At 36.9% G+C, this 12,255-nt stretch overlaps 1 protein-coding gene across 1 annotated transcript in view; it reads right to left on the bottom strand.

The window, feature by feature from the left end:
* gpc6a (glypican 6a) overlaps window positions 1–12,255 on the bottom strand; it is a 129,694-nt gene that overhangs the window by 19,566 nt on the left and 97,873 nt on the right. Inside the window, exons 5-7 of the mRNA XM_072380756.1 lie at window positions 10,992–11,122; window positions 7,252–7,395; window positions 4,306–4,335 (exon numbers count right to left, since the gene is read on the bottom strand). Of these exons, the coding sequence (XP_072236857.1) occupies window positions 4,306–4,335; window positions 7,252–7,395; window positions 10,992–11,122 (305 nt within the window). The remainder of the gene's footprint in view (window positions 1–4,305; window positions 4,336–7,251; window positions 7,396–10,991; window positions 11,123–12,255) is intronic.

Genomic DNA, 12,255 nt, shown 5'->3' with positions numbered 1-12,255 from the left:
ACAATTTAGAGTGTGACCTGATAATTGAGCAAAGCGTGGAAATAATGGTGAGCAGAGGGTTTATTGTGTACAGCTGAGCATAAGACATAGTAAGGTAGAGCTAAAGAGGTGGTGGATAAACGTACAAAGGATATAATAGAATCCACCCCTAATTAACTGCAGAGAACTATGTGTGAGGAAAGGCATGGATGTAATGATAAAGAGTAAAAATGTTGCTATCAAACAATAAGGAATTAGCAGGCAGCCACCCTCCTCTTCCGTGTTCCTCCTACATTAATCTATATTCATTCAGAGAAAGGTTTCTGTCTAGCGAGCATGGCTAATTACACATCAGTCACTGTCACAAATTTATCTCTTTTGACAGACAAAATTACCTCTGAATGGACTGATTCACTACCCTCTATTTAGCCATGGAGGTTAATACTGAGAAAACTCATTTTATACCATCCAATTTCTATAAGCTTATTTCTAAAAGGCATCAAATGAAGATGTAAAAAGGCCCTGTGAGATGAGCTGGTTCTTCAGCCCACTTTTTAATTGAATTCACAGTGAACAGACATTTGTGTTGCAACAATAAAAGAACAAAGACTAAAAGAAACAACCTGTGCCCCCCATCTATGGCCACCAAAACACTACACTGAATCCACAGAAAATCTCAGTACAATTTGTAGCAGTTACGTCAGATCTCTCAAATCTAAATTTTATCAGCAGAAATCCTGTAAAGCCAAGTTCACTCTCAGGCAAATCGGCATCCAACTGGCAGTCACCAATCGCTATGTGTGAATTGCTTCATAGAAGTGATTAGTGAGGCTCAATAACACAGTCCGGACTTGGTTGAGATTTGAAGAGAACACTCATGCTTCTGTATCACTAATGTATCACTAATGTGTCACTGTATCACTAATGATAAGATAACCGCTTCAAAAAAGTCAGTCAGACAAGTCAGGGGTTAAGTGTGGTAACAAACCTTGAGATATGTGACCCCCCCCCAGATGCTGATCAGTCATGTAAAGTGAACATAATAAGACTTCAAAACTCCTGAAGACAAGTACGTCATTAGGTGTGCAGAATACGACACTGACAATCATGTAATCTAAATTTGGCTTGAGTCCCTGTATCAGTGGTAAATACCTCAAAACAGCATCTTATCCAGTACACGGTATGCAAATTTCGACACATAAAAGAAGGTATTGTGTACATACATGTCTCTTTTAAACATGCTAAGTATACACTTTTTCACCAAGTTTTTGGATGGCATAGCTGCAGCTATAGTCAGTGTTGTTGTTACTTGTTGATCTGTTTAAGAAGCCAAGCTCTAAAATCCCCCCCTTATCTACGTCAGCACAATTTAGAAGAGTTTAGAAATGCAACTCATGCCCCATGGTTGCTACTGCTGCTAAAACGTCAGCTCTGCATGCCAAGTATACTGAATTAGCATGCCAGTGTGATTAACTAGTCTTAATACTTGTTCGTTTTCTGCCTGCTGATTTGCACTTTCGACGGCTATTAAAGAGCAAACTATTGAGAAAGATCTGTATTATATGCCAGAATTCCAATAGAGCAGTAACTGAATCCATTTTCTGGCATGACTCATGGATTCAACCAATTTGACTGTGCTACCACTGATCATAATTGGCTGTGGTGTCTGCAGACGTAACAAGCAGAGCAATTGCTCTATGACTGATTATTCTGGCCAGAAGAAAGTTTCATATGGGAACAATAACTTTGACAGTCATTCACAGGCGGAAAGCTGTTCAGCATTCGGTTTTCTTACTGCAATCAGATTGACGGTGTTTTTCATTTAATCTGTTTAGTCCTTTCAGTATAGTGTGGCTATAATAACATATAAACTCTTAAGTGGGCTTTACATCGGTGGCACAGGATTACTGTTATTGATTGAAGACACTGGTAATTCATTTAACAGTTTTTCTTCTGAGAAAAAATGTTTCCTGCCAGATCGTTTCCTGGCCCTGGCCCCCTACTAAAACAAAGTTAAATGGAGTGTGGAGAAAGGCCTGGCTACTGCTAATGACCGATTTGCTTTCTTTCCAACTGCATCCCCATTTCAACCATGCTCAACAACAAACAACCCATTAAGGATCTTTAGAAAAGAGTCAAATGAATCAGTGATTGAATCCCCTCAGGACATCCATCGCACCATTGCTGTGAGCATTTGAGAAACTGAAAGTAATGTACTTTCAGAAAAATTTGCTGAAGTGACCAAGCAGAGAATAATTTCTCTCAGAAATCTTCCATCACTCATGTGCTAATAATTGGATGAATAAATATAGCATGTAAAAGTTGTTGTAGATCCAATAACAGTCTTCTAACCCTTCTAAAATCATGTCAACATAGAACACACGCTGGACCTAATGTTGCAAAACTACTGTTTATACTAAACCAGCGGTTTATCTCAACAAGAGATACAGATTGGAGTTACATGCTTACTTACGTACTCTGCCTACAGAATTCCTGGATTACACTATTTTTTTTTCAAATCAATTGTGTCACTTTTAAGAAGAAGATTAACGTCACTCCAGTAGCTATTAATCCCCTAAAACACTTTTTCTCAAAATTGTACATTTAAAAGTTTTTAAGCTGAAAACCTTCTCACAGCTTTAAAATGTCTTGATGACTGATGATACCTTTTTTTCTAATTCATTGTGTGGGTAGCTACAAAAATGCTAATTTGATCCAACCAATTCTCTGCCCACCAGCTGATGACACTGCCTGCCCTGTTTAGTCTCTTTTACTGTTCATGCTCTGTTTAGCACTGTTTTGAACCAAAGAAAGAGTCTCGACGAGACAAAATTAAATCATATGCGGTCACATATATTTGGAATCGTAAGAATGATGGCGTATCCACTTTCTACTGGTTTGGACGATACCGGAAATGTTGACACTTGATTGGTTGTCTCCTGGCTCGCTCAACTTTGTTTTCACCATCTGCTGTCATACAGTTTGCAAAATTAACTTGTAGTCAGACAGTTTAACAAGAGAAATGATTTGTGACCCTAAAAGTCGACAATTCATTGACTGACATAAAAAATCTTCATCACCTAAATTTTCATTGATCTGTTATTGGGTAAGATGTCGGTACTTTGTCATTAGCTTATTTGATATATTTTTATGTTGTTATTACATTAGAAGCAACACAATTTCATAATTTGCCTTTCTTTCACTTATATTAATGTCCTTGTTAGCTGTCATAAGGCTTATTGTTTATTGAACTACTGCAGCGTGCCTAATTTATCATTATGCAATGTACCAATACAAAGTCTAAATCTCTGTACTTGAAAGAGAAAGGGGCAGAGAAGGACTGTCCAACACAAAAAATAAATAATGTTCATTAAAAATGTTGCAACATTATTCAGCGGGTACCTTTTTGAAAAGAAAAAAGAAATGCCGAAAGGGTCTGGAAAAAGCCTCAAAATTGGAAATTGTAATTGACAAATGTGTCTGTGTGTGAAAGAGAGAGGATAGGGAGGCTAAGAACATTTGTGTAGAAAACCTTAAATCTACAGGAGTGCAACAAATAGCTATAATCATTTGCAAATAATTTAAACTCACAATTAATTGAAAGTTGGTCAATATCAAATTTAGTCTCTTTTATTCAAAACCCTCTCAGTTTTGAACTACCAGACACATGTACAACATTCCAGAATCTTGCTAAAAAAACAACTTCAGATTCTCCTGAACAACAGTAATTTGACAGGCCAAAAAAAATCTGTTTAGCCTGCCTACTCCCATACATGGAAACCATAACAATCATGCAAAACTTCAAGCAAAAACAACACAAAATATCTCTTTACGTAACCCAAGGTGGACAAGCATTTCCCAGCATGCACTGAGGGGGAAGTTAAGGAAAGATACTGGATTATTTGCTATCCTGTCAAAGGGTTACACCAACATATGCTCATCATGCCTACAATACAGGCAAAATATTTGAAGCCTCAAATCCACCTGAGCAGCTTTTCCCTGAATAGTGGGGAAACCTGAAGTGAACCCAAATAGAAAATATAAACAGGAAGAATGATGGCAGAGATTCAAACTAATTTTTTCTGCTGTAGGGCACCTACAGAACAACAGAACCACCATGTAGACAGTCTAAAGTATTTTAGACAAGAGACAGAATTCTATGTATCTTAATATAATGCAAGCAAAATAAATAGTCATGTCTGAAACAAGCAATCAATGCCAAATGTTGAATAATGTAAATAGGTGAAGTGCAATGGACAACTTGATTAAAGAAACAGCACAAGACAGATGTCTTGGTGAAAGCAAGAGGAGGAATGGAAGGCTTACGCTGTGTTGCATTGTCCTCCAGACAACCCTCTGGGAGCAGCAGAGAAATGAAGAAGAAAGAGATTTAATTGGACATCGAAGAAATACAGAGACTGTGAGATAGAAAAGGAGCAAAAGAGGCTCTATTAGTTAGTGAAGCAAAAAGTTAAATGATAAATGATGCTGGTGAAATATTCTATTCACCAGCCATTGAGCTCTCGCACCTCGTACCATTTGATTCACAATGAAGTGGCGTAATATCAGTTTAAAATCTGCTGCTATCAAATCTGATCAATGCATCCATCAAGACCTACACACAAAGCACAGTGTGTATAATTAGTCTGAGGAGGTCCAATAGAAACTGTTAATCAGATTCAGTTCAATTAAATGAGCTTAGCCAAATAGAAAATACTCAATACTTAGGTGTGCACCACAGAGGCTATATATTTCAGTGTTGTACCTAACCTGGTATTTACACAAGGAAATTGTACATTCCGTAGTATTATCACGAGCAACCCAGTTCAGTTTTCTGTGAAAATCTTTTAACATCTTTGACAAACAGTGGGCATGAGTGTATCTAATCATAAATTATTAAAACAGAGAAACTGGTGGGGTATGTTCAAATGTGCTTTAACCCACCTTTTTATGTACATGTTATGAAAATAATAAAAGAATTAGTAGTAAATTAGTAAAAGAGTAAGATTTCTAAAAGATGGGCTTTCTATAAACATATGGTACATTTAGGACATTTGAAAGACCATGTTTCATGCAACCACTGTAGTGTACATAATGTATTTATTTCTTACAATTGCAGCTTAAGAGTGTAGACTACTCATAAAGACTGTCACAATACACTGCAGCATTTAATCGCTTTTCTGTTCTGGCATATTTTCCATTTTAATCCTGCTGAACAATTTATGGAGCATGAGATTATCAACAGTACCTTTTATTCACAAGGACAATAATGTTCTTGATAAATGGATTTACCAGTTAGATGGTGGATTACATAAAGAAGCATTCTTTTAATGGAGCAACTAGAGGACAATGTCATGGCATGCAAAAGATGTGGCTTACGAACATCCGGCCCAAGCCCTCGCACACTGCAGAGTAGTGAAATGTCTTTCAGTAGAATTTGAAGGAATTCAAGATTGAGCAACATGATCTTTTCATTAAACTGAGCATTTGAAGATTTGTTGTCATCCTTATGCAACTGCTTATTTTTACATAAGTTTGGTTTAATTTTCAACGATTCATTTAAACTTCTGATAAAAAATATCTTAAAAGGTACATTATGGGTTGTACGTTCAAGCAGGCACATATTATTTTACAGAATGCACATCTGTTTATTGTTGCGAGAGCAGCTGCACGTGAAGTGTAAAAATGATGTCCATAGTGGTGGTGGTCGCATGAAGAGTTTTATATCTCTAACTATAAATGTTCTCAAATCTAAACACAGGGATTTTATGCCATCCAGGAACTAACAATGTTTCATTGTAATGTGCTGCGTTAAACAAGGCAACCAGAAAATTGGTGTCTATGAAGGTGATGGCAGTGTTGCAAAAAGAATGTCTTTATTTGGTAATGTTATTGGCTAAACACAGTCGGGAAGTGACAAAAGTCAATTTAATAAATAAGTGGTGTATTTTTTTGACTAAATGTGCTGGTTATGCTGGTTCTGAGATTGTACCACATGAGGGCATATGGTTCAAGGCACTGGTTCATCCACTGCCCTCCTTCCTTTTTTATAAAGCTTTTGTTGCTTCTTAAACAAAAGACTTGAAAATGAAATATGCTCTGATGTGGAAACGCTCATATTATTGTATTTCCTTTTAATATTTGTAGGGGGGTTGCTTTACAGGATGGATCATATTTAAGAGTATTAAGGACAACAACCTACATGGCCGCATCGGTTGGAAGACATATTGAGATTATGGTATTTTACCTACACTGTAATATTAAGCATGCACTTGTGAGCTCATGAAAACACTGCCAGCCTATACTTTAAAGAACAAAGCTGAAGCGACGAACAGTCGTGGGCTGTGAGACTTTGTTTAACATCATGTCAACGTGAGGGTTTCTGAGTTGTGTTATACAGAAGCCAGACACTGTCAGCCTCCTACACATTGTATTTCAATAGCAAAGGGTGGAGCAATAGGCCCATTACGAGCTTCAATTAATGCCTTGGGATTTTTCTATTATCTTGAGGTTTTGTGGGAGGATGGTGAATCTGTTAAAGCCTCTTTATTAATCAACACAATTCAAATTCCAGGCTGAGGTATAGATGGTTTCTGGAACAAAATAAATTCATTAATCTGTTAGAAGGGTTTTTTGTTACCATCATGCCTTTACAACACTATGTGGAATGCACGTCCAGGCTGATTATGTTGAGATGCTTGTTCTTTTGTGAGTTCTCTGCTGACAGTAAGTGTGAGAAATGGAAATATTTCACAGAGTACAGAAGTGGTGGAAGTCACACAGCACCTGGAGGCTATATGGAGTATATGAGCAAGCCTCTATTTTGGCCTTTGGACTAACGGGCCGGTAAGTCGACCTTAAGAACAGCATGCCTGCGCCAAGTCTGCCTCTACCAATGATATATCAAGAACTCACTTCTGTGCAGCTCTGAAAAAATCAGTTGAGTTTTTTTAAATAAGTGAGAAAGCATGAGTGTTCAGCATCATTTTCCAAAATTTTTTCAATTTTGTTCGTCTTTTTGTTGGTCGGTCTTTTATTTTCCCTGTAGGCTTACACAAAGACTATCAGTTGGATTTTGTGAAAACTAATAGTAATGTGGGGCATTGGTGAAGGAATACATTGGTCCCTTCATACAAATACTTCTCGATTAAAAAAGCTTGTTTTATCACTTTAGATTCTACAGTTAATTGTTGTCTTTATCGCAATTTTAAGTTGTATTTTTTCATATCCATATTAGTGATGCAAGTGCTGTGATCTTGTCTTTGTTCATACCAGTCTATCCAGACTTGTTCCAGCTGCTGTGGTTGGTCTCTGTTCGGGGGTGTAGGGCCTGTAGCGGGCACTGAACACATCGGAGATGCCCCGTGCAGACCTGCCTTTTGCTGACGGCTTTGGTTGGCCACAACTTTGAAAAACCTATAACAGGACAAAAGAAGATAAAATTGCCACAGAGAAGGATTATTCACTATAGAAAAGAGAATGCAGGCTGACTAGTGTGTAGAATGTAAATGACTTGTTTTGTTACACTAACACATCATTTCATGGTCATGAAATGTGAATCTTTTCTCACTAAACTGCTGAATAAGTTCTGCTGTAGGTTCTCAGCGAGCTGCATTATCAACTCCACCGAGCCAGGGTAATTTCTTAGAAGCACAGACGCCATTTTTTTCCCAACAAGGTTGTACTATCCCCGCACCACAGACAAACCAATAAAGCCTGCAACTAATGTCTGTGGCCGAAGTCTCCTTTTTCAGGTGCAGGCGTCATATTGGTTGAAAAAAGAAAAATCGAAAGCAACACTTGTCTTTGTTACACGTTTGCAAAGAAAATGTTCAGAATAGTTCAGAAAAGTTAATTTGAAATTGCAAATGAATGAATAAATTTGACATCTCCTGTTTTTTCTCCTACGTGTTCAGTAGGTGTATGAGATTATTAATGATCGAGACAGGTGGGTTATTCTGAATTGACGGAAACAACAATTCTGATTGAGGAACATTTATAAAACATTTGATATGACACTGCTCAACAATTCAAAGGAAACATTTGTTCTATCAGAGAACACTAGACTCGTGGAAAAACACTGGATTTTGACAAGACAACATTTTAAAATTGCATGGAATACAATAGTAAAGTTTGTTTCCTGTATAGTGAGAAAAAGTATAGATCTGTTACTAACTGAACCCTACATCAGTCAGCGTGTAGCTCATACAAGACTTAATGTTGAAAACATTCCTGTCAGGAAGAAATTTGCTACCTCACTTGAATCCCAAAGAGCCGGTGTCACTATAACTAAGCGAATTTGAAATGTATTAGAAGCAGATATGTCTGGTTGTAAATGCTACGCTTGACCATTCTACCCTATTTAGCATGCAGTATCTATCGTGATAACATTAGGTTAGATTAGGTTTTGGTGTCTTAAGCGTTTGATGTTTTAATGTGTTATCATTTCCTTAAATCATATCTACATATATATTATTTAGTTTTTTTAATGCTGACCAGAGCTGCTGCCTATCTTGGACGGGACACTCTTGAAGAAGAAATCTTAAGTCTTGAGAGTATTTATTTCCTGGTTAAATAAAGGTCAAATAAATGAAAAAAAAAAAAATACGATAACAGATTGTTTTCAGATGGCTTGGTCTCCCAGGCTTTTAGGGCCCAAACAACACACCCCCAAACAGCAAAGCTCATTAGCATTCCTCTCTGACCTGCCTGCTTGCCCCTGGTTCAGTATGTGATGGAGCACTCTAATGTGCTTTGTGGCTGTCATGGCAAGAGGATGTCTTTTCTCTAATATGTATCCATTTCTCACCATAATTACATTTTCAGTATGTTATACACAACACAAGCTAAGTGCTTTTAAACTGATCCATGCAGCAGAGAAGTTGCATATCAATATAGCCTGATATATTGCACAAAACTTGGGAAAGGATTGCATTAGGTTAAAATGGGAACGTAAGGAAAATTGTAATCTCCGACCAATCTGTCACCCAAGCACAACCTTACAAGATTGAGGCATCAAGGGCACAGACAATAGGTTAAGTTGCACACTGAAGCCCTCTCAATATGGGAAAAGGATGGGACATCTAATTCACGCTGGCCTCTGCAACACCTTCTTGAGAATAGACCAGAATACATAAAATGATCAGGATAAAAACCTGAAGTGGAAAACCAGCCTTTGAAACGAAGCGACATGAATAACTATTCACTGTGGTGTTATGGTCGTGCTGTTAGCTATTTAGAAAATTACAAAGCTATTTGAAGTCTTGAGACATCATTTTGCAAGTTTCTTGCACATTCAACTGTCCTGCACCCCCACTGTATAGGAGAAACAAGTGATCACTGGCAGTTAACATAAAACATAGTTTATAAAAAGTGATCATTAACTTCATTAAAATATAGCTGTATGGTATTGTATGATTTTAAAAAACGATTGCTTTTAACATATAAATGCATTTTTTTAGGAACCAGAAATGTGTATTGAGTATTGCTACAATTTACAACATATAGTGAACCGTATATCCTGAAATAAAAGCCAGGATGCACATGTGTAACAATGAAACTCTGCTAAAAACAGTAGGGTTTCTGTCTGATTAGATTCAGCAACAATTCTAGTTTAATGCAATACAGACAGTGTTAAATGTGCAGCAACAACTGAATTTAGAAACCTCATTTGCAGAACATGTCATTGAGTTTGTTATCCTGTTCCTTTCTGTACAACTCTCTTCAATCTTTGGACCAAGTCCTCTAGTGTTCAAAGAAGGAAACACGAATGAGAGGCAACTTTTCAGTTGTCATATCAGTTGTCTTCAGTAGCTTTTTTAATAAGTGCACAGAATGAAACACAACAGAAAAATACTAATAATACAGGGAAAGACACTAATTGAGCTTGTTCTGCTGGTATGTAATCAATTTTGCAAAATACGATGGGAAAATATCCACAGATCAAAATTAACCACAAGGCATACAGTCTGTGTACATTTCAGTAGTGATTGAGTAAATACAGCTGTAAACTTTAACTCGAGTGTGTTCAAAATGTAGCAATCAGTTTGACTGTTGAGTTAGCAGTTTGTTAGCCTATTCGTTACTTTGTAAATCCAACTGCCCGAAACACTCTGTGTGCAAAATCTACGATAAAGTTGGAATTTTTCAAGATAAGGGGAAAAAAAGGAGGGCCAGTTTAGAGGTTATTGAGATTATGGATATTCCTAGATGAATAGCGAGTTCACTTTAATGTGGACGTACATGTGGTGTTAATGTGCACTGTGCCAGACTTCACTTTGGAAGATATTTATTCAGTATATCGCAGGTGATGCTAATAACGCTTATAATAAGAAATGAAGGCCAAGTATCCTCAGCTCTTATTTGAGGAACATAAGGCATTCAAATTTTGTTAGTCAGTGAGAAAGGACTGTATGTTCACTTGCATCATGAGATTAAAAATAAATTGCTGCAATAAGACATAGATAAGATGAGTTTGGCTCATATATCCCAGCCATTATACTGACAATTTAAACTGTTAGATGTTGAATTATATCTTTTGCACAAATCAATAAAATAATAATTAAACGTTTTAATCATTCCTTCCTTTTCCCATACCCACTTAATTCAGTTCAGCCATTAGGCGAATGGTGGTGGACAACATGGACTCGTCGCCAGTCCATCACAGGGCCACACAGAGACATACAATCACATACTCTCACATGCACTTCTATGGTCAGTTTAGAATTACCAATCAGCCTAACATGCGTGTTTCGGTCTGTGGGGGGAAGCAGGATTACCCGGAAGAGAACTCATACATGCACGGGGAGAACATGAAAACTCCACAATGAAAGGCATTAGTCGGGAATCTAATCAGGGACCCTCTTGCTCTGAGGTGAGACTGCTAACCACCACACCTCTGTGCAGCCCAATAAAAACTTAAAAAAAAGAATTAAATCAGAATTTCTTCAAATGTACCTTTAAAGCAAACATTTATTAGAAACCAATTACAAGGTTACTTGAGGATACGGTACCTTTATTGACACTTGCATGCTGTTGTCCTGCAGAGTCATGATAGCCTCAGAGATCTTGATGTCGATTGGCTGTATAACTGTTTCAATGCTGGATGGCCCCTCCAGTCTGTTTGCCACCAGCAACATGGCATCTGTCATAGCACAGAGGTTACAAATCAGTTCAAAGAAGTTAAATATTTACATTTCATAATGAAATGCACACATTTCATGTTTCATTATGTTAACAGCCACATCACCTTCCTACCTTTCTAACTATATTCTTCAAAACAGAAAGAGTACAAATAACAGCGTCTCCTCTTATGGGTTAACAACCATCATTTACAAACACAAAAAGGATGGTGTCCTTCATTTCCTTTCGAGAAATGGATAGAGATAGAAAAAGTCTGAAGTAAAACATGGAGTATGAATTAAATTCATTGCACTAATCTTACAAATGGCTTTTACAGAAAAACAGCTTCTTGATTTGCATACATGCTAATGAATCTGGATAATTACAAAATTGATTTATTTGTACGATATATTCAAATTTCTAATGCAAAAATATCAAAGAACATTAATGAATCAATATGCTATGCTAGTAATTGAATTTCATAACCATCTCAGACACAAATTGATCCTCTAAATTATTCTAATCAAACATGATTTCCGTAAAGCACACAGACACTTAACTTTGTCTTTATGTATCAATTAAAAGCAAAAGACTGCATGTGGTTATGAAATCAGACACATAGGACAAGTTTAATTAAATAATTCAAGTCTTAATCCTGAAATACATTCTAGGTTTGCCAGTGAAATACTGCTTAAACATTTAAACAAAAGACATAAAAATTTAATAACATCCAAATCACCTGCAAAACCTTACATTAAATTATCATCAATGTACAAATGGATAGTGGTATCAGGGACACTTTGATCAGACTGTTAATATATAAAATGTTAATGATTAGTCTTAGGAACGATGTTTTTTTTTACCTAAAAGGTATGACTCCTTGACTTGGCATGACTTGGAAGGATACTTGGGATCTCCGCATTTGAATCCTAAAGGCGTCATATTCTTCCTCAAAAAGACCTGATATTTGAAATTATCCAAGAGGACACTTGCATGGTTTACCATTTCCTGAAGCTGTTAAACACCTAAACAATGAGACAGAACTACCTTTGAGCTGACGTCATGCAGGTCTTTTCCTTCCCACATCTGACATACCACGAATCATGAATGCAAACAGTTGCACTGCATCATCATTCCATCAAAGAGACTTTCAGA

This window comes from Leuresthes tenuis, unplaced genomic scaffold, assembly GCF_036924035.1.
Source record: "Leuresthes tenuis unplaced genomic scaffold, fLeuTen1.0.hap1 SCAF_2, whole genome shotgun sequence".
In the NCBI taxonomy this organism is placed as follows: domain Eukaryota; kingdom Metazoa; phylum Chordata; class Actinopteri; order Atheriniformes; family Atherinopsidae; genus Leuresthes; species Leuresthes tenuis.
This window is presented reverse-complemented; position numbering and strand designations above follow the sequence as displayed.